This window comes from Lepidothrix coronata, unplaced genomic scaffold (genome assembly GCF_001604755.1).
Source record: "Lepidothrix coronata isolate B3197 unplaced genomic scaffold, Lepidothrix_coronata-1.0 Scaffold231, whole genome shotgun sequence".
NCBI lineage: Eukaryota > Metazoa > Chordata > Aves > Passeriformes > Pipridae > Lepidothrix > Lepidothrix coronata.
This window is the reverse complement of record NW_016690411.1, coordinates 979,284-1,003,105: the sequence shown is the minus strand read 5'-3', so window position 1 is coordinate 1,003,105 and position 23,822 is coordinate 979,284. Positions and strand designations below refer to the sequence as shown.

At 36.1% G+C, this 23,822-nt stretch overlaps 1 protein-coding gene across 1 annotated transcript in view; it reads left to right on the top strand.

Moving 5' to 3' along the window:
• Nucleotides 1-23,822, top strand: part of VAV3 (vav guanine nucleotide exchange factor 3) — a 157,698-nt gene that overhangs the window by 114,203 nt on the left and 19,673 nt on the right. The window contains exons 20-24 of the mRNA XM_017834280.1: nt 12,584-12,720; nt 16,442-16,507; nt 21,071-21,105; nt 22,913-23,029; nt 23,730-23,817. Coding sequence (XP_017689769.1) covers nt 12,584-12,720; nt 16,442-16,507; nt 21,071-21,105; nt 22,913-23,029; nt 23,730-23,817 — 443 coding nt within the window. The remainder of the gene's footprint in view (nt 1-12,583; nt 12,721-16,441; nt 16,508-21,070; nt 21,106-22,912; nt 23,030-23,729; nt 23,818-23,822) is intronic.

The following is a 23,822-nucleotide window of genomic DNA, read 5'->3' as shown; positions in this document are numbered from 1 at the left end:
TTTCCTTCCAGAATAACATCATACTCCTGGCAGTAGCAGTCTTTCTGCAACTGGCAGGAATCATTTTAGTACAGTGGAATTCGCTTAATGCTAGCACATCCTCTACAATGTTTTTTTTTAATTTCTGTGAGGCCCCTATAGTTTTTCCCCTCCCATTTTTTTGCTTGATTGCTCTTATCCATTGTGTGCTGGTTTTGTTATTTGTCCATTTCTGGTGGTATTGGTTTAAATCCTGTAATTGTACGTCGCTTTGCACATGGCTCTGGTATCTGAGAAACACGGAATGATCAACTAAGCTCCAAGAGCTTATGTTGGGATTTAAGTGTGTTTTCTTTGCCAGGGCAGTATTTTTGGGCGAAAGAACCAAGTCTGGGTGTTCCGCTGGTGTGAGTTTGATCTCTGATGATTCTTTGATGTAACTACAGGCTGTTGCCACAGGGTGTGGTGCTTCCTCCCACCCAGGTGTTCCCTCACTGCCATTGTTTTGAACCGAATGATCATCCGGTCACAGGCTATGTAACTTCAAGGAGATAACAGCAAACTGGTCATGGGAGGCAGCAGTGGCAGTGGCAATGGGGAAACAAGTGATTTTCCTTCTGACTGGGTTGCTGGACCAGCTCAGTCCTGAGACTGCACAGTTAGTGGGGTGTGATGGGTTAGATGGGACCCATATACTTTATTGCTTTCAGGTATGGTTTATGTCTTTACAAATTTCACACTTTTCTGGAGTATATAATCCACATTTAGATTGGAACAGGACATAGGAGGAGAACCTTCACTATTGCAAGGATGAATATATGAGTGTTTCCCTGACAGGAAGGGAAAGAAACAAAAATATTTCAGAGAAAGCGTGGTTATGGCAGCACTGACATCTTGATGGGGAACTAAACTTGACTCCCATCTTTATTGCCTATGATAATTTACCAATAACATCTTGATTTTGCAACAAAGATCAAGGGATCATGGATGATTTTATTGTATGTTTTCATTTTTGTCTTTGAAACAACACTCTTTTACTGCTTATTATTTATTTTTCTGTGAGCCATCTTCAAGTTCAGGTCTTATTTATATGTTGGCATAGAAAATTAAGCTATTTCAATTTTTTTACTTTCTAAAATTTATACTAAAACCGGAAAATATTGTTCTTTGATAAAAAGGAAGTTCGCAGAAACATTAGTGCATCAGAATAGAATGTAATTTTTTATATACTAGTCATGCTAGAAGAGAAAGAGTAATTTGTAAATGAAGACAGTGAAAACAATACGTAAGATATATACAGTTTTATACTGAGTGGATATTTAAATTGTAGTCTGAATGCCTTTGTCTAGGTACGTGGGCTGATTGAGGCCAGGGATACTACACATTCATGGAAAAGCTGGAGGTATCACAAAATACAATGCATTTTGAATTTCACAGATTGCCAGTGCTTTAAATGTGCAAAGTATGCAGCATAATAACAAAATACCAGGTATATACTGTTTAGAGATAAACAATTTTAACTACATTGTGGTGGTAACAGTGGAATATGTACTCATGCATGTTTAATTTTATAACACAAATACTTTGTAATAAAGGCAAGTTTTATTATTCTCTTTTCCCAAAGAGAATAAGTGATTTGCTGTAGCCTATAGAGACCAGAAATAAGTAGGCATATTTTTTAAAAGCAAGTTTGTTTTAGCCAAAGCAACAGTGTCTCTTCATTGCTTAGTATAATGCCATAAGTCTTGGCAACATTTGTCTACTGATGCTTGCATGCAAAGAAGGTCTGTAAGGCCTGAAATTTTTTTTCATGTATGTTAAGAACTATCAGTTAAAAAGTAAAAGAGGTGTCTGCTATAATCAGGGTAGAGGCCACAGAAAAGAAAAATTGCTTGAAGAGTAAGATCACAAGAGTGTTTAACTTGAAAAGCTGAAGGATTATGTAGCATTATGAAGAGGGTGCATGCAGGGAAAATTACTTGTCATGTGCTGGAACCTGCCTGCATTGCCAGTCATCACCCACTTCCCCTTCGTGTTATGTAATAATTTAAAATGCCGCTCTTGCTAGAGAATTTAATTCTTGTAAGTAACAGAAATGGAGACTAAGGTCTTTCATCTTAGAGGCAGATGCTATTACTCAATACTGAGCACAAAAGAAATTGCATGAAGGGTAATTTAATTTTCATTTTTGCAATGCTCGATGAATAAAATGTCAGCACGTTTGCAGCAATACGTGTTTTTAAATTTGATACCTGTGAAAGATTCTAGGTGGTATAGGTGTTTTCATGGGTTATTTGTTTTTAAAATTATTCAGTCTGTGAATTCTCAACAACAGAAAAAATGCCTATGTCCTGTGCAAGATTCATGACAGTATTAAATTCAGTTTCCAAAGTTGGGTTCCTATTCTCAAGTCTTTTTTCTCTTACTGCTTGCTGCAAAATCATCCCATGGCAGGCAGAAATTAATATTAAAAATACAGCTCAAAATAATTACTTTTGTGGAATAATGGATTTCTACCTTCCCACATTTGTCCCTGTTTTTAAGAGCCTTTTGCTGCACGTAATCTGTTGTCTGGGCACACCTTCCTAGCTCATCTATAGTATCTGCCCAGTGCAAGTTGTTAGCTCCTCAGGGCAGGTACATGTTTGAACAAATACATGTGTTAGAATGCCATGCCTGTCTATGGCATTACATTAAAAGATGTGATAATTAACAGTGGTTAATTTTCATGCTGTGTGCTTTTATAAAAAGCAGCACCACATGTACCGCACTTTTTAATTCATATGCCAAAACTCCATTTTACTTAATTTTAAAGAAAATAAATGAAGCTTCTTAGTTTTGAGACAGGATGATTTTTAAAATTTATATCCCTAATTCACCTACTAGACTACATTGAAATGATGAGATTTCATTACTTTGTCAAAACAAATGAAAACTGTGTTTTTGAACCTGGTTATTCCTTATTGTTTATTCACATAAAGCATTTAGTGCTCAGCCATTTCTAGTGTTTGTTCAAAGTGCTGAGCCTCTTTTCAATCTAGGCAATTCCAAAACCCCTTACACTCACAAGAACAGCTGCCTATGTCACTGCAGGTAAGGACCAGTTGCCTGAATAAACATTTGAAGTTAAAATAGTACAAAACACAAGAACTTGTCCTTAACACTTTTTTGGAGGAAAACATGCTGTGAAAGGGAAACTGAGGTCTGTCAGTGAAATAAAAATAGTTTCACTCTTAATTAATCACAAAAAGTATGTAGCTATGACCATTATGAAGTCAGTGACTTTGTTAGCTCTCTTCCACTTTCTTTCAGTGCAGTCCTGGAGAGAGTCCTCTCCTTTGTGAAAGTGCTTGGACTTGAGTATGAATACTAACACATGATGTTGGAATTGCACACAAAATTACTGTTATTTTAAACATACTTTCTTGGACTGGCAATCCACAGTTATCAATCTAGGGCATGTCCAAGTTTTCTAAATTGATGTGCCAAAGTTTGTGTCAAATTTGGAAAGTAAAAAATAATGAAAAAACCTGACCACTGAAGTTGGAGCTGGTAGTACTTGATCTTTCTAGTACTTGGTACTTGATCTTTCTGAAAATGGCATCCCTTATTACTGCAGTTACATATGGATCTCCAAAAAACAAATATATATATTATAAGGGAAGACGGAGTGTTTGAAAGCTGCCCAGGACAGTTTGTGTGAGATTAGCTCAGTTAGTTGCAGCTTGGTGCTGATAGTATCAAGGTTGTGGGTTCAATCCCTGTATGGGCCATTCACCTAAGAGTTGGCCTTGAGGATCCTTGTGAGTCCCTTCCAACTTAGAATATGCTGTGATTCTGTGAATGTGCTTGCTGTGCAAACAGGAATGTGTTGGCATTTGTATGTCAGTAGATTCTTTCTGCAGCGTACTTGACTAATTTTCATATTTCTGTTGTTGTAATATTTTGTCCCCTGACTTCCCAAAATCTTCAGTTTCTTTTCCTTCAGTTTTGAGACACAAAAGTAAATTTAAACCTCAGGACTGAATCCTTGAGAGTTGTGAGCAGAACCACGTTTAAGGGCAGGAGAGACAAATGGTCATCAGTTATCTAAGTAATAATAGATTTATTCCTTTCCCAAAAGGCAGCCCTTATGGGTTTCTTTTCTGAAGTTTAAAAACATTTTTTTAGTGCCTGTTTTTTCTTGCACAGGGCAAGCTTCCAGATTCCTTAAAATGAGTGACATGATGTGCCAAATGTCCCTGCTTAAGAGTGAAGTAAGAAAATGCCTTCTGTTGGAGTTCCTTTTCTAAATTAAAAAAAAATGGTGCTGAAACTTCAGTTTGGATTCTGAATTTTCTTGGCTAAATGGTGCTAATAACACTAGGGTTGTGGGGTTTTTCCCTGTGTGGGCTATTCACTTAAAAGTTGGACTCAGTGATCCTTATGTATCCCTTCCAACTCAGAATATTCAGCAATAAACTGTGAAATTACTTATTTCTGAGAAAAATAAGTCCTAGCTGTATTTATAGGAGCACGAAGCTGACCTTGACTTGGAAGACCTGAAAACTTAAAGCTGCTACTGAGAGCCTCAGTGAATGTCCATATTCCTGTGCCATTAATTTTATTAATGCTGATCATATTGTCACTAAGCAGTTATCCTCAAAAACCTTTGCTGACAAAAACATTTAAGTGGAGTGAAGTCAAATACTGATGTTCAGAGCAGGGGGAGATGTCCGTTTGTCTGTGCATTGTTTTTAAAGCAGAACAAACGACTAATATAAGAAAAATGTGTAGAAATATTTCAGAAATAACAATCTCAAAAATGCAACCTTGTAAATTGAACAACATTGCTAGACTTGTTTATTTTCCTCGTAATGAACTCCTGCTATGATCTGCAATGTAGTTCCAAGTTTTGTGTGGATCTTTACTGGAAAATGGAGATACAGCTACTTATCAGTGGGCTTTTTGCTAATGATCAGGTCTACAAAACCCGAAGAAGCAAAAGGACTTCCTGAGTTGTGTTTTTCTGTTTCTCATAACAAGTTGTTGATCAGACTGTTAGCAGACAGATTTTTTTCCTCCCACACATCTTCATTTTGGTTGATGATTGACCATTTTTGCAGAGGTCTCTGCCAAGAATACAGTTTATATATGCAGGATTAAAGAGAAATGGTGGAAAATTGAATATTTGAAAAACTATAGATTTGACAGGTAGCAAAGGACTGGAAGGAACCCCAAATGCTGCTTCAGTAAGGTTTTTAAGAAGGACACAGTTTTTGGAGTAGTTAAGGGAGAACAGTCATAGAAAGCAGGGCTAGGACTGTGAATTTTTTTTTCCCCAGTAGTTCTATGTGTTCTGTAGCATAACAGTCCTTAAACCTTCGATTTCTGTGGAAGAGAAATGTGAACGTTTATCAGTTGTGGTTTGGAGTGCGTTACAGATTTGTCATCTAAATTATGAGATAGTGAAGATTATTTTCCCTCCACATCCTTCCCCCCACTTTTCCCCAGTGGGTGTGAGTTCTCTGTTTATGGAAGAAAGCCCTGCCCTGCCCCTGAAAGGGTTGCTTTAGTTATGTATCTATGTAAGCAGTAATCTACACAGTTGAGTTAAGGCTTATGGTAGCTGTTAAATGTTTTAATAATCAGCCTTCTGTAGTTTTTTCACTTAAAATTGAGTCAAGTGGCAAACTCCAGAGTTGTGGTTAATCACAGGACAAATAGTAAGACTTAATTGAACAGTAATCAAACGCAAAGCAGTAAAAGAGAGGACAAGTGAAATGCTCCAAGCTGAGTCTTAGGCACTGTCAGCATTTCAGCCATCTTGCCTTTAAACTGAGAGAGGGAAGGTGTAGATTGGATGTTAGGAAGAAGTTCTTTACTGTGAGGGAGGTGAGGCACTTGCACAGGTTGCCCAGAGAAGTTGTAGATGCCCCATCCCTGGAATGGGATTCCATCCCTGAAAGCGTTCAAGGCCAGGTTGGATGGCGCTTTGAGCAACCTGGTCAAGTGGAAGGAGTCTCTGTCCGTGGCAGGAGGGTTGGAACTAGATGATCTTTAAAGTTCCTTCCAACTCAGCCCATTCTATTATTTTATGAATGTAAGGCTTATAAGCAATATCTAAAATTAGAACTTCTAATTATGATGACATACAAAAATAATAACTTAAGACTGGGAGGATTAAAAGTTCAATTAAAGTATCTTCTTTGAGGTATGTCTATGTACTTATTGTGTTAATTTTGTCCAATACTAATTATTTAAATCATTGCCACTCTGAAGAACTGCACTTAAAAGACTGTGCTGGCATCTTCCATGTATGTGAGATCTTTAATTTGTGTCATGAGTACTCAGCCTAAAAGTTAAAAACCCCTCACCCCAACCTAGTTTCTTTTGAGCCATTAATAGACATGGTCAGAAAATGAATGTAAGTGGGTTTTTAAAAGTGATTATGTAGTGTTGCTTTTCTTGTGTCTCCTCACCAGCTAACTCCTTCTAGACAAGCTTTGCTGTTGGCAGTAACTGTACAAAGCCATTGACTTCCACTGGCTGTGGAAGTAGATGACACTGATGAGGAATTGATAAATGCAAGAGAGGACAATCAAGTTTACTATTAATTCTGCAATAAAATTATTAGAAACAGGAGTTTTAAACACTGAAGGTAGCAGAGCTGATTTGAAGGATATACACGGAATGCCAATGGACTTTGTTTTCATATAGCCCATGCTCAGATTAGAGCTTTCCTTTAAGTAGCTTTTAGTATTAGTGTTGGACCTAGATGTTGCCAACAAACATGTTAAAAAGTTGTGTTTTTTGTCTCATGAATGCTTAGGTTGTGGGTATTATGGTCCATCTGCTCTTACACTGCTGTCCTTATCAACAGGTCTGTTTTCCTCTTTCTCTTTTTATCATAACTCCTTGTTACTTTATTATCTGCAGTTACGCTTCTTGATCTGACACCTTCTCAGTCTAACTTTACTTACCATGTTGTAAATACTAATTCTTTTCTTTGTTTGCTTTTATTTCAATCCAAGTTCCCCTTCGCTTGTGTCTCTTTAGTTTCTGCTGTTAAAATTATCTGCGATACTGTGGGTGTAAAGTAAAATATACGCAGGTATCTTCCGCAAGAATGCCAAGGCAGTGGAAAGGGTTCAAATGGGGTTTATTTTGGTGGCAAAGACATTAAAACTTACAAACCTCATGGCACTGCCAGGCAGCACAGGGTCTCAGAGAAAAGGCAAATTCCCATGCTCTTCCAAGGCTTTTTGTCTGCTCTCTGTCCTCCCCTGCCCTCTCAGACCTGAGGGGGCCCTGTATATGTCTGCGAGCATTCTCTCTCTTGCATACCAGAGAGAGAGCTTACTTTCGGGTCTCCCTGCAACTTTCTCTGAAATTTGGAAGGGAAAGGGAAAAAAAGCTTCCTAAGTGAAAAACGAGTTCTAGCTTCCTGTTACAAATTCTTTTGAAAGCACAACTATCCCTACAGTGGGTCACTGTTCAGACATCTAGTCCAACGAGACACTGCCATGAATTACTTAGCCCTTACTTTTTGGTTGGGGGGTAAAGATGCCTGGGGACGTACCTGCTTTGAGATTTGAGATGGAATATTTCTCCTGGTCTTTACTGTGGAAGGCTTAACAATCACTAAATGTCAGCTTGTTTCTCAGCAGAACTGCATTCCCTATTTTTGTAGCTACAAAGATATAAATGAAAAAGGGTTAAAGCGAGTTCAGAGATTCCAAACGGACACCCAAAAGATGGGTGAAAGAAAAGACAGAATTAGGGAACCTTCTTGTTGTTTCCTATATGAAAGGCAAGTGGCACTGTCTTGATTCTGGAAACATCAAGATGTGGCCTTGTCAGATAGTCTAAAATTCTGTTTCAGATTCAAAGCCTCATTAAGTCAGGAGGCTTTATTCCATTTCATTTGTGGGTTTTTGGACCGGGTTATAAATACTTTGTGATTAGGCCATATTTTCCCTAGAGAAGAAGAAAGTCTTCCTTCATATTAACTAGGAAGGGATATTTAATGCAGAGAAAGCTATTTTATGTCTTTGTGCTAATAGTATATAGTATATCCACAAATTCACCTTTGAACCCGGCTCTCCTGTATGCTGTGTCATTATTTTGTATGTTAAAATGATCCCTGCCTGAAGCCTAAACCACATTCTGCATTGCTTGGAAATGACAGATGCTGGAATCAATTTTGACAGATAGAGGTCATCATAGGGCATGCATTATGCATGTTGTTAGCAAAAAATAACATTTTTGAATCTCTGCATGAAGCTCTGAGTGTCATTCAATGTGGCTCATAAACGCAGAGCTGCTGTAAGGAATACAAGTACTTTATATGTTTTTTTTTGTTTCATGTATGTACTGGGTATTCTAACTTATTATGTACTATGTTAATTCTAAAATGTGACTCATAATTATGAGATGAAATACTCAAATGCATGGTATGGTTTATAAAAGGTTTTATTTTTCTATAATATAGACGATTTAGTACTTTGTAAATCTTGACTCTACCTTGCTTTCTGTTTTTCTCATGAGCTACAATTTAGATCATCAATTTTTGTTAGTTCTGTGACCCAGAGCTAGACTATGAAGACTGTTCCTGGAATCTGGGAATTTTTCCTGGTTTTCAACTGAAGTAAATTTCAGTTATTTATTGGTGTAATAAATGGATACGTTTGCTTTTTTATCGCAAAGCTGGAAACTGCCAGGCTCTTCTGTATCTTTAAATTAGAAAGTTTCCTGATTAAAAACTTTGTCATATGGAATCTGACTTCATGGAAGCCTATGGAATTAGTAACATTAATGATAATAATGCATGGATGAAATCCTGACCTTGTCCTTTGTGTTGGAATTTTACCTGCTTTTGAACATGTGAACGAGTAACATTTTTGTGCCAGATGTGTTTCCACAAGTTTTCTGCAGTTGTCAGATACTCAGTACTGCAACAATGTACCTTGCAATGACAGTGTCTTTAATGCTTATTGTATTTCACGTTTTAGTCATTAATGCATAGTAGTTCTATACTGTTTCTGTCACAAATGATCCATAATCATACTCTAAAACACTTCAGGTTTCTGTAGCATATCACTTTTTCTTGTATGCATTATTATATTACAGTGAGCACTCAGGATTCTTAATGATTATATTTGTTGTGAATCTGTGTGCCAATTAAAAATGAAATGTCAAGATAGACAAGGAAAATATTCTATATCTTGTCTGTCTGAACTTCTGTAAAGCAGTTGGTATACTGCCTCAGAGGAATTGATCTGTTATGAGAGGAAGCTGAAAGAACTTGGCTCGTTTAGCCTAGCAAAATGAAGGTTAATAGGGGTATGATTGCTCTCTTTAGCTATAGTACAAAAATAAATGCAGGCGAGGAAAAGAACTATGCAAGCTGCTGCCTCTGTCTGGATGGATATAAGTTGGCCATGAACTAATTTACACTGAAAAGTAGAAGATTCTTGTTGTGGTTTAACCCCAGCCAGGAACTAAGCACCAAAGTGAGAAAACTTGTGAGTTGAGATAGACACTTTAACAAGTAAAGCAAAAGCTGCGCCCACAAGTAAAGCAAAAGATGGAATTCATTCACTGCCTTCCCTGGTCGGGCAGGTGTTCAACCATCTTAAGGAAAGCAGGACTCCATCATGTGTAACAGTGACTTGGAAAGACAAATGCCATCACTCCAAAGTCCCTCCTTCCTCCTTCTTCAGCCCATTTTATATACTAAGCATGGTGTCATATGGTATGGCTTATCCCTTGGGTCAGTTGGGGCCAGCTGTCCCAGCTGTGTCCCCTCCCAGACTCTTGTGCACTCCCAGCCTACTGGCAGGGTGGTACAAAAAGAAAAGGCCTTGACACTGTGCAAGCAAACCCTTTTTTCAGCACAAATTCAAACCATAGGTAGCCTCCTACTACCTACTGTGAAGAAAATTAACTCTATCCCAACCAAGGCCAGCACAATTCTAAATGCTCGGAGAATATAGTTGTAAAATGAACAGCAGGAGCAAACAAATGACTTTAAGGATAAGCTTGCTAAACAACTGACAGATTGATTGAGGCGGTCCCTGTGTTAACAATGGATAGGACTCGATCCCTCTCACCCTACTGTTCTTTGAATATGTTAGGACATGAAGGCTGACCAGTTTCCATCCAGTTAAATGTACACCAGCTCATTGTTAATCTGCTAAACTCTTTCTGAGCTACTGTAATCAAATTTGTAATTAATGGTGAAAAGGAAGGTAGGTATTCTGTTTGGAGCTCTTTGATTGATTCAAAGATTTCATTTAGTCTTTTGTTTCAGAAAAACTGATTTAAAAAAAAGTTTAAGTCATATAACAGGGACAGGTCCTTTTGATATTTTCATACAACAAGTAAAATGCATTAGTTGCGCCCTCTCCACTTTTGTGTCTTTGATCAATACAGGCTGTCTATGCATGTCTGGTATTGCTGATACTGAAATGAATATTTTTATTACTGACTCAAGCACTCTTGTTGTTAGAGAGTGAATTTATCTTCAGTTGTTTTACTTTGAGGTAGAAAGTGCTTTTCAGAATCTGAGTAAAATCTAATGTGTGCTAAAATAATAAAAACAAAAAAATAATTGCACTTTTTTCTACATGTATTTTTTATCAGTGGCCTTAAAAATAGCATGCAGTAGCATGAAAGTAATACAGAACAACATTGCAATATCATTGGCTACTGTATTGTTGCAATGTATCAGAATCCTAGCCATGTATCCCTCTTATTACAGATGTTGGTTTGTGTAAGTCTGGTGATAGTGCATATACATTGTGCTGGGGAATGTGTATTTGCAGCAACAACATTGAGCACAAAGAACTCCTGAGTAGGCCAAAGGAAAGCCTTGGATAAAATTAGGTAGTAAAATTACAGTAGAAAAATAAGATTTGGTGGTCACTATAGTAGAGACCAGCTGTGGCAAATAAACACTATAGTTGTCACAGTTTCTGTAGGCATTACAATAAACAAGTTTTAAGAAGGGATCTGAAGCAAGTCAATAAACTCCGTTAGGGCTAAGGCTGTAACCCAAAAGCCTATTTAAATGAATAGGATTATTTCTAGTGATGTCAGGAGGTGTTAAATCAAAGCTTCCAATGTTGTATCTGCCTCGGTAATTTTATTGTCAAAATTGCTGTCAGATTTTACAGAATTAAGCATACCAAATTATACACAACTATTCTAGGCATGATATGTTTTAACAAGATTAATTCTGTGTTATCTCTAGAATAATTCTGCTGGTTGACACAGCACAATTTGTTCCCCTGTTCTCTTGGCCTGGTTTTTGGAGATGCCAATAGTCATAATTACCAGTGAAATAGAAATAAAAAGTGCTTTTATTCGTGTTTATGATTAATAATTTCAGCAGTGTGGTACCTTAAAAAGACCACCAGGATTTGCATTCAGAAGTACATGAGTATTTCTTGAGCATCTTCTGATAAGATCAATATGAGTGTGGGGTTTTAAATATATTATATCTGCATACCAAAAATGTCTTAGACTGAATCAGCCATTATAAGATTTTATAATGTGAATAATTTTTTGTGCATTTGTTCTGACTTCCAAGTATATCTCTAAGATGAATACATGCTTACAGTTTGTTCATCACATATGCAGAACTATCATGGGTATTGTGATGAGGGAGTTTCCTTGCATTAGGACACAGTCATCAGCTCTGAGAGGACACTTGTATGCAGCATTGCTTCTATTTGCCATGCAGTGCATAAAGCATTTCTTGATGCTGAATCAGTATTTGAAAGCATGACAGCCTTCAACTGAGAAACAAAGCAAGGCCTAGTATTTGCATAAATGGAATAATGGCTTACTAATAATTAGGTGCTCATTTTAAGTATGCCAGATAACTTGCAGAAATAGTAAAACTTAGGGTGTAATTTCGGTTGAGTAACATAAGAGCTGGTATTACTTTACCTAATGTTTCATTAGCACTTGGGATTAGTATTTATTCATTAATACAGAGGGTAGTAATTATTGAAGATGATCTCTTTCATGTTTTGTAGAATTTAGAGGAGATCATGGTTATTCGTGTTTATTGCCTCCTAAATTACAGTAGTGATCTTGCAACAGAAGTAGGTCTTCTGTGGGCCCACTGATCCTTTGTTTTAGAATTAAGTTAATCATGACTCTCCACAAGAAACATGTTAAATATGGCAGCCCAGCAACCTTGACTTTTCATGCTTTTACTCTTGCCTGTATTTATTAAAATACATTCTTACAAAAACCTTACTTAACCAAAAACTTTCTGGTTAAGATTTTGAATCTATATGCTCACTCAATGGTAGTGATTTGAACATCCCATGTTCAGTTAAAAATAGTCCCTATAGGGATGAAATCAACTTTACCCCAAGAGGAAAGGAGGATAAAGATGTTTTTCCGAAGTAATTATTTTCTTTTAGGTTGTGCATGGTGCAGTACTAAGTGCTAGTGCCTTAGTCATGTACCTGTTAAAAACCTAGTGTTTCTTTGCTCGATTGCTTTTGTGGTCTTCAGATTTTGTCAATTGTCATTAAGTAAAAATAAATTTGGGCTTATGTTTTGTCTGTTTTTTTTCTTTTTGTGTGTGTTTTTGTTTGTTCAGGTTTACCAAAAATGCAAGTAATTCGAAACTACAATGGAATACCACAGCCAGCAGCACAGGATGGTCCACCATTGCATATCCAGATTGGGGACACTATTGAACTACTTAAAGGAGATGCACATAGCTTATTTTGGCAGGTACTGTATAATTTAGCAAATGGCTATATTCTTTTAGTCCAGATATTAATTTCTTATTGAACTAATAATTGTAATTTTTTCTTTATGAACAACAACAAAAAAATCTCTCTTTTTTTATCTGAATCAATGTCTAATTACGACTATTTTTACTTTTAAATTGCCAGTAGTTCCTATGTGGTGTAAAGCTTCATTCTTGCAACCTTAGAGTAAAAGCCCCAGTGAATAAATCTGCAAGAACATGACGTTGGTGGCAATCCTTCTAGTGAAATTGTAAGAGTTAAGGAGAATGTTTGGCATAAACAGCAAATTCCTGTGACTTTTCAGCCACTGCTTCTCTAACATGGCAGAACTAAAAGCTATGTTGAAAAACCCCAGTTAAGGAATATTAGGTTTATAGGGGAGAGAAACAACTCTGCAAAACAGAACTACTCCTAAACTTCTTGAAGCCCTCTCAAGTCAGTTAAGGGATAGGATTTTAATGTACATGAGAAAAGTATATTCTATTGATGGCAAAATTTGCTGTTGCATGATTCACATCACTACTCCTGTTACTGAAATTTCTGCTTAATTGAGAACTGTAAACATTGAAAATGCTGAACTTACATTCACTTTAACTATAAATGCATTAAAGTGTGTCTCATTTTTCTTGATTGCTTTCTTAATTGTTTATATTATTGGATAAATGGAAATAGAGCTAAATAGAAGAACTTTCAGGGTATTAATAGAAGAACAACAGTTGGGAAGCATCTGTCATCTTGAATTGTTGTTCCTGTGTTTGTCTTCATGATTTTCTTTTTTCTTTGAGGCTACAATAAGTTAATGAATATAATATAAAAACTGCTTGCTCTGAACTGGGTTATACTTTTTCGTGTTTGTTTTGGTTTTTGTTTTTTGGGCTACAGTTAGGATTAAATCTTCAAACTCTTCAGGTCTGGATCAGTGAGCTCCTCCTATGTCACTGTATCATTCTGAACAACATTTAATCAGGGGAAGTAATAAACAATAGAATTGCTTTATCTATTGAAAAATATGAAAATAGGTGTAATCCAACTGCCTCACCCCCTCCCAGAAACCCCTCCAAACCCAACAAAAAAATCAACTCTGCTCCAAACCCCCCCAAACCTGTTATTTAGCACATCATGGATATTTCTCATCACTAGAAATAATTTTTTTCAAATGCTGATTGACAGAGTTTGACCTATACAGTTTTGTGTGCAGGACTTGGTTTTGCAAGTCCTGATATTCTGATCTGGAGAAGCATTTAAGCCTGCTCTTGACTTGGGACTGGCTAGAAGGTAATCATCTGACTAATACAATTAGTACAAGCCTGAATTATTGGCACCTTGTGGGACTGATTCTAGTGCCATGTTCATACATATCTGTCAAATCAATCTACTGGAAATTGTCTTAATTGTTATTTGTGATTATCATGCTGAAGAATCTAGCTAGAATTTCCCTGTGTTTAACTAGCAGAAAACAGAGAGTGTGTGAGGCTTTTCCCCCAGAAGCTTTAGTAATAGATTTGAATCTTAATGGAAATTGTCATTTCCATTAGCATCATTTGGGAATATTTTTTTCCCTGTCTTGTCACAGACTGCTTAATGCAGATTTTTCTAAGTCTTTTAATGACATCTACATTTTAAAATGCATATTAAGAAAAAAACCCTGTGAAGTGCAATTTGTATTAAAATCTGAAATAATTCAAGAGGCCTTTTAGAGTAATTTACAGCTGACCTGTAAGTCTAATATTACAATGGGTTTTTAACTTGACTGTTGCTCAGTTTAGAAATTGAAGTGATTGTAATAGATATGTATGTGTGGTTTAGGTATAATTTTTTCACTCTTTACAGCTCATCAAATAAACAGCACAGATTACTAAGCGATGCTTAAACTATAGCTGAAGTGGGGTCAGACATGTTTTGATAGATGTTAGTATGTTTTATTCAGTGGCTGATCTTATTGAGTGTGATGCCACTTGCTATTCAGGTATGATTAGTATTGAAAATAAGTATCACTTAGATGGCAGACTGTTTCACAGAGCTCTGCTTAAAAGTCAAGTCTATACTTCAGAGGGATTTGTGTTTCAGGAGTAAATAGAGTATGGGGTGCAAAGGGTAACCTGTATTCAAGTAGGGTCAAAAGCAGCAAGGAAGTGAAGGGGCTAAACAGAGATTCAGATCTGTAAGACTGTCACTTGTTTGCACATAATTCTTTTTAAAATATCATTGCTATAAAGCATATTTAGCTTAAGTGCTACCTGCCTGCTTTCCTCTCTCCTCTGCCTCCCTTGCACTTCTGTGTATATTTGGTAAAGATGGCAGTTACTGTGTGTGATAAATTGCTTAGTGATCTCCCTGGGAAAATGATGCACTCATTTATTGTATTTAGCGTAGCACCAATCAAAGAATGTTTTCATTATTTGTAAACCTTTGTTAATTTTTTTAGGTTCAGCGCCACCCTATTTGAATTTGCTGAATTCTGTTTTGTGTATTAGGGTACAATAACGTAGTTAGTGTTACAGAAACAAAATGGACTAAAATCCTGAAGAAATTCCATGTCTGTTTATGAAGATTTTTCCCTTTTTAATGTTTTTCGTGTTGTAGCTATGCCACCAAAAATAAAAAATAAATGTAATTTTTAAGATTTTAATGTTTGTAAAGTACTCATGTTTACTTTCATTGCCAAATGCTGAGAATATATGATGTTCACAGTCAGTATATTAAATTCAATGGAGGTTAGGCATTTTTGTGTCTTTAAAGATCTGCTAAATGAAAAATTCTGTTTGCCAAAATACTTGTTTTGCTGCCCTCAATTTATGTATCTGTGTTTAGAAATTTTAACTATGTGCTCTGTTCTACCATGCAACGTGATCTGGTTGGTCACAGCCGAATATTTACTAGGACTAGAAAGGTGCTTGTATTTTGTTGTTCTGTCTGGCTGAGGAGGTGTTCTCTAGTTGAGGTTGAATTTTGAATTGCTGAGGGATGGATCTGTGATGATCAGGTCACTTCGGGTGCAAATTGGTGGTCCTGAAACTTTGGGGGGCCAGCAGTCGTGTTGCATAAATGGCTCAATTTAGGCCATTTCTGTAGCTGGTCTCCCATTGTGTGGATGGATCTATAGCATGTGGTGACAATATCATAGACAGAGTTGATCTCTAGTTCTGTTGGTGTTCTCATGCCCACCTGATTTCCAGTGATTTGCATCACTTATGGAAACCCTTACCTTTTAGTGTCTGAGTTGCCTGTTGGATTACTACCCTTAAATTCCCACTGCAGTTGTCTTGATCTGTTGGGTGCTGTGAGTGCCACAAATCATTCTGGGGATCTGTAATGTTGCAATGGGGCAGCTTTCTCTAGATTGCCAAATGAGGAGAAAGTAACTTGAAAGGACATAATTAATCTTAATGAAGATCTCAGACAGTGGCAGACATTGACAGAACTGGGAATCACATCCCAGTTTCTGAGCTCCCTTCTTGCCTCTCATCTCTCAGAGCTCTCAGGTCTATCAGCTATAATTATTACTCAATTATATTAAAAATCCCAACAAAATAACAACGAAACCCATACAACTGTTTGGCAACACTTTATTAGAACAGCACTTTATTTTAAAGACTCTTGGATATACTTATTGTTCTAAATCCCTGTGCATGTATTATCATTTACTATTAGTCTCCATTATGTCTCAAAAATGGAAAAATTTGTCTTTTTCTTTTTTCTAGGGCAGAAATCTAACAACAGGAGAGCTTGGATTCTTCCCAAGTGATGCAGTAAAACCTAGCCCATGTGTAAGTACAATTGTTTGTCACCTTACAGAAAAACTGCCTAGTTCATACCATTAATAAAGATTAATCTTACCTTCAGAAAATTGTATTTATTCTAGTTCTTTTGTGTTTTCATGGTATGTTCAATATTGCTTAAAACAGAGCATTCTTTTGGTTATTGAATGTAAATAGGACAAGTCAAGAAAACATGGTTTGATAAGCAGGTTTAACTTTTGGGAATATGAATAAATTAAACTGTCTAAAGAGTTTCCAGAATGTAGATCAAATACATTTTATGTGAAAGTGCACTTTCTCCCTTCCCCAGCAGTAAGGTGAGAATGCTGTGGTTCTAATCTATTCCCCAGTCACTTTGGGTTAGAGAGAGGGATTACATCCTAAGTAGTGAGTTTAAAAATTGTAAAACTAATATAAAACTTTGAATTTTGACTGCTTGGTAAATTTTCTTCTCTCTTTAGATTCTTACCTGCCTTTATTTCACACAAGAATGTTGTCAATCTAGAAAAGTTTGGGAAAGCAATAAGAAAAATAATTTTGTAATATCTACTGAACAGTTTTGTGTACAGATGTGAAGATGCATTGATATACTAAACATTTGCTCCTTCTCTGCCCTCTCTAACACTATGCATGAGAGTACTGTAGGTTCCTTTGTTGAGATTAATTGATGAAAACCCATAAACCCACTAATGAATCATATTTCTTACTTTAAAACAGTTTTCACTTATTTTAGTTTGATTCACAACAGTTTAACTTATTAATAGAATTGCTTTTGTTACAGCAATCAAGATATGCCACTTAAGTGGCTTATAAGTAGATGGAATCAGCTGCTAGTAGCTGCATTTTGATGCGCCTTTAGGGCTTATGTTGTGCCTTAGATTCCAGAACAAATATCCATGTGATCCTAAAGGGTATAAATACATTAGTATATCATAGGATATCTTTAGTACCACATATTTCTGGAATTTTGTTTGAAGAGGGATGCACAGAATATTTGTGGGTACGAGTTGTGTTATATTGGGTGAGAGAACAAATCTGAAATAAAGATGAAAATGTTATGTGAACTTAGCTTTCATCCTTCCACTCTTTGCTTATTGTTAAATTTGTGGATTTCCCACCCCTGGCTTGTTCAAGTGGTGAATTTCCCGTTCATGGTGTCACTGTCCTGGTCACAGGCAGTGCCTGTTACATCTTGGCATGAGCAACTGTAGCAACGTTTCAGGAATTACCCCTATACTTTAAAGCAGAGGCAGTGGCATATCCAAAGGTAGGCAAAACACTACTGGGGTGCTCTGAAGATTGCTTTCTAGTGGGAAAACTTTCTGCTAAATTTAAAATATACTGTTTAGAGGAGTATTGAAAATAACACAGTTTTACGGAATGAATAAATACTATTCATGAAATGTTACCAACCGGTGTCAGGATCAGAACAAAAAGGTAAATTGATGCTTTACCACTGTTAACTTGGAAGGATGAAATATAAACATCTTATTATGATAAATGATGCAGTTAAAGATACTGAAACATCAGTTGGGTTTTAAACATGCTATAACTTTTATTGTTATTATGAAGTCTAACAGTCTTTACAACCCTCTGATATAAAAATGCCCAGAAACAGCATAAAATCCATATATCAGAAGACCTCAGGAATGAATATTGAATGAAAAACTGCTGAGCTCCAGAATATCTATATTCTAGACTTTTCACAGCTGTACCTATAAACAATGTTTTCTTTTTACAGTAAGTAGTGTATATCAGCAGACATTTTCTGCACCATATGATTAATTTCTTGTTCTTCCTATCTTTCATCCATTTTTCTAATTTCTGTAAAGGCATTGGATATATAGCACAGTAGGAGCCAAGAGCTTCTGGAATAATATTTGATTTTACTCTGTTTTGTGACAATGAACAACTCTTGTTATGTATATATATATTTGCCCATACAAAATTTATGAAAAGGATTACTCATCTATCATTTAACTGCTCTGGAGTTAGACTTAAACTATTTTTGAATTTTTATATGCTTTCCAACTTATTAGGACTACTTGACAAATTCAGAATATTTAGGAATATCTTACAGCATGTCAAAGCTTTGTAAGTGCCTAGAAGGCCTTGAAATGTGTCGTTTGGTTGCTCCACTAAAATATTTCTCACAGGAATTATTTGTCAGCATATCCATAACCTGTTAACTTTTTGCCAGGTCTCCCCATTAGAAGCAGAGATGACTGGGTAGCACCATCAATAGCTGTAGGGATAGGAAAGAGCCACTGCTGCTGCCGGTGGTAGTCCCTGACTGTGTGAGGTCCCCTGCGCACTTCCAAAGTGTTCACATGCTACCAGCACTACAAATGCTGCTGTTTGAGAGCCCTTTGTCCACACTGCTTGGGAGTAATGCGTATTTCTTTTTTCTCTCTCAAGAACTAGGCTAAATGACTGTTGTAATACCTGGATAGATTCACTGTTATGCGAGCTGAACATGTGACCTTGGCATCATCACAGAGAACTTTAATGTGTTCCACACTAGTGTCTGCTTTATTGTTTGGAAAAAAAATGAGTTTTGGCCCTGTCCTTTAAAATTCAGAATTTTTCTTATAAAAGCATTGGATCGAGAGGAATTTAAGTAAGGGATTGTATATTTAATTTGAGACACCAATATGTCAAGGGCAGTAAGCAGTGAACTCTGCAAATTTGGTTCATGGAAATGAGTCTTAACAGGGCAGGGATGGAAGTTAGGTCTGAAATAAATTTCAGGTTAGCCAAAATCCTGTCCTATCACAAGAACCTGAGTAGTTTTGTTAATCCCTGTGGAGAAAGAGAAGTCGGGGGAGCTACTAATTTAATTTCTAAGTAAGTTTTTTGATAACTTTCTCATTTCAAAAGTGTTCTGAGGTTCACTAAGAATGTACTTAGTGTTTCTAGTGAAGCATTTGTACTAAGTGCATTGTATAACTACTGTTGGAGCTTCTTAGCATGAAGATAACAGTTTGAAAATGGTGAAATTGTAACAATTCTTGTTACAATAATTTTGCGTTCCAGTAACTGTGCTTTTTTTGAGGAGGTTGCAAGATATGCTAACAACACAAGTGGTTGTAAATATCTTATTGCTCTTTATGTTTCCACAGCTCAGACTGTCTGCTGACATCTAGTTTACAGTATCCTGATGCACTAACTGCTTCATAGTTTCCTATTGCACTTTTTTTTTCCATCCAAAAGCTGCCTATTACTACCTCAGCAGTACTTCTAGAATATACTACAGCTTTTTGGAGAGCTTAACTCAAAAATTTTCCATTACTTGACTCTTGCAACTTGAACTCTGAAATATTGTGATTAAATATGCAGGGAGGTTTGTTTGTTTGTTTTTCTCTTTAGGTATTTTTTTTTTTTAAATATATAATCTGGTTTGGGTTTTTTGTTTGGGGTTTTTTTTTAGGGTGGGGTTTTGAGGAGTGGGATTGTCCCATTATTGCAGTTTATTTCAAGTTCAGTTCTAGAGATTTGATGAGATCTTGGTTGATACCTAAGGTCAAGTTAGTGGGACTTGTAATTGATTACAATTTCAATCAATTTAAGTTTTAGGCCTTTATAATAATATCTTCCTGAGTCGATCTGTGCTTGGAAGTCTCTGTTGAAAACATTCCATATATCATGAATAAAAAATTGTGAGAAGAATGTTACTGTAATTTCTTTCCTGTTAGAGTCCAGAAAATAATAAAACATTCTCTGGTTTTACTGGAAGAAAAAAAAATCATTTGCTTATCTAAGAATATATGGCCTTAAGTAATAAGTTTATGAGATGTATGACAAGCTTTCACTAAAATCAATTTTCAGATGTTTTAGAAGAGCAGGGTAATACCAAGTTATCGTATACCAATGGGAGATGGTCAAGATGAAATGCTGATTTTCATGGGAATTGCTATACTGGGCATCTTGTGCATGAATAAACATTATCTATGCACATGTTTATGCATACATATAACATCCATTTTGCAAGCTGATTGCAGTTTGCTTAATTTTTTAAATTTAATTTGAGAATCAAATTACATGCTTCTTAAAATACAGGACAAGAGTAAACCAAGTCAAATACAAATGAATGAGTGACGTCACACAAGATATGGGTTATCCTCAGGTTTCTCAGAAGAGTAGACTGTATTTCCCACTAGACAGTCTTTCTAAGGCCATACAATCCTGAATACATGAAATTAATTTTATATGCTACTGTAAATTGGTTACACATTTTAATTATACTTTTCAACAATACGTAACATTGGGCTATTTTGTGTATGAAATCTGAATGTAGGCACTGTCAGAAAAGTTTCCAACAGTTCTATAAAGTAAAAAAAAACAAACCAAACTGTCACCTAAACTATTCTGTACTACTTTCAGAATGATACGGGGTATTTGTCCTTTATTGTAATTTCTTTTAAAGGAAAAGTCTTGCAGACTGATTAGATCATCTGTTTCTTTTAACTTGTTTCATCTGGATATTGACAGCTAAGTCATTGCTGTCTAATTTGTGTTTTTTAGAAAAAAAAAAGCTTGATCCTCATTCTCTTGTATCTTCTGATATCCTAGGTTCCTAAACCAGTAGACTACTCTTCACAGCTGTGGTGAGTTTCTGTCTTGTCTTAAAAGAATCTCTGAAAGAAGCAGTCATAGAAATCAACTATAGTGTTTACTATAATTGAAATTATATTGGTTTAACCTTTCTGGGCTTCAGAAGGTGGCATTGTGTAATGGTTGGGGAAAACAACCCCATGCATTGTCTAAAAGCATTTGTGATGTAATGAAGTGCTTAATGATTTTTACATTTTGTTTACCAGTCTGTAGCTGTACAGCTTCAGTCCAAGAAGTCTGAAATAGAATAATAGGAGATGAGTATAGTATGAAGCATGGAAGTATATCTTAGATGTTAAGTGAATAAAAGAAGGAATAATGTTAAATACATCTGGTATCATGAGTAATTCTGCATTTCCTTTTAAAAGACCCCACCAACATTAAAACTGCAGAAATACAAGTGGTACTTTGGGGTATGGTTTAGAGGTGGTTGTGGCAATACTGGGTTGATGGTTGGACTAGATGATCTTGAAGGTCTCTTCCAACCTCAATGATTCTGTGAAAAGCCTGGTATATCAGCCACTGCTGGTCTGGGGCTTAATTAGTGTGTGAACTCTTTACTGGAATTCAGTTTGCTTCTTGAAAAGACGTGGTGATTCTAAGAGAACAGAATAAGCATCACTTGTGTTCTTTCCCTGATTTTATCCTTTGTCATTTAGACGTGAATTCTGATTTCCTCTAGCTTGCCAAAAGTGAGATCAGGATTGCATCTGAACAAATACTGGTTTTCCATAACAAGGCAAATAGAATGTTTAATATTTAAAATTGGTATTTTGAATTAATTTCTAATGTTTACTTTACTTATAATTTTGTTAGAAGAAAACATGTCATTGGCATCAGTCTTTATCTTCTCAGGATTTGTAATAAATAACTGGTTTTTTTACTTAAAGCTCCGTTCTAATTGATAGTGATTTATTAGGATGAAATTTTACATGGTAGTGGTCTGTGATGATGACTGTGATGGCAACTGCCTTTATACTACTTTGTAAAATGGTAGGATAGGCATAATTTCCCTGGAAGCTAGATCACTTTCTCCAATTAACAGTTTAACCTCTAGCTTTGCAAGTAAATGTCTGCTGACAGCCTTTCATGACATCCCACCCAAACCAGCAAGGCAGAGCAAGGACACGAATCTGCTTATGCAGTCAGGCTGCAGAATCAGTGACTTGTTTGTCTTAGCTTTTAACACTGAGCATCAGCTTTTTCAGATTTTGATGTATTAGGCTGATTTTTTTTTTCCCCTGTGGATGTTGAGTCTGCCCATTGTACTTCAGTCTTTAGAGGTTACGCATAATTATGAAACCAAATAAAATAGTGTGTTTGTGGAAGTTCCAAATTTTTGTGTAGGTCTTTTTTGCACTAATACACTGTTGGTGGCTGATTCTCTGGCCTTTTAAGATAAATCCCACTGGAACTCAGGGAAGTTCTAAGGTTCTGGACCACTGTTGTGTTGTTTCACTTGCACAAATGATTCAGAAAAAACATTTGATTTTATGAACTTTTCAAGCCAGTAGTCATTTAGCTTATGCTCAGGCTCGAACACTTTCCTTAGCAGACATTGTATGCAACATGTGCAGAACTACCTTTCTAATTAAAAATTCCCCACCCCCCCATCCCAACAGTGGAATTGTTTCATGTTTTATTCTTCATTCAGAGGATCTGTAAGTGGTATTCAGTTGCAACTGATGTATTTTTAGGTTCCCATCATATGTAGAATGCTGGGACTCTGTATTGCATGTTTGATAGACCTCTGGAGTTCTGAAAAAAATCACAAACAGTTTTTATTGTTCTCTGTTACAGGTTTGCAGGAGCAATGGAAAGATTGCAAGCAGAGAGTGAACTTATTAACAGAGTAAATAGCACTTACCTGGTGCGGCACAGGACCAAAGAATCAGGAGAATATGCAATTAGTATCAAGTAAGTGGGAATGGAATAAGATCTCCTCAAGAAAGCTTTCCTGTTTTCATTTACCTCTAGATAATATTTGAAATAAATAAGAAAAATAAACCTATACTTCCATTATGGAATTATATACAGCCTTTAAGAGAGTCAGTATAGGAAAATTGAAGTTCCTGACAAGAATATCCAGGATTGACAATAGGAAGGTAGCAATGGTTTTATAATGCTGGTATAGCAAGTGGGTCTACAAAAGTGATGGTCTAAGATATTGGATAAGAGTAAGCAGTGTTTGGAATGTAATGTGATATGCTACTATGAAGTGAATGAGAATGTTTGATTGACTCAGAACTTGTCAAAGCCCTTTGCATCTCAGACGTTTCAGTAAAGTGGTTACTAAATTCTGTGGATGCAAATTATTATGAGGGTCTTATTTGCTTTCATATTGTTTATCAACATGAGTATAGAAGCAAGAAATACATGGGAATTCCCCCTTAGAACGAGCAGTTAGTTGTGACTTTTTTCTGATTACAGATTACTTCTTTAGCTGTACTTTAATAAATATATTTGGTTGATTAGATGTCAACTTTGTTTTGGCACAGATATACATTTTGTCTTAAGAATTTATTTGTATGGTGTTACTGGGGCTTGTCCTCAGGTAATTATTGATTGTGTCTGATTAAAAACGCATTTATATTCATAAGTTATTCATTGCCCACAGGTATAATAATGAAGTGAAGCACATTAAGATTTTAACAAGAGATGGCTTTTTCCACATTGCAGAAAACAGAAAATTTAAAAATTTAATGGTAAG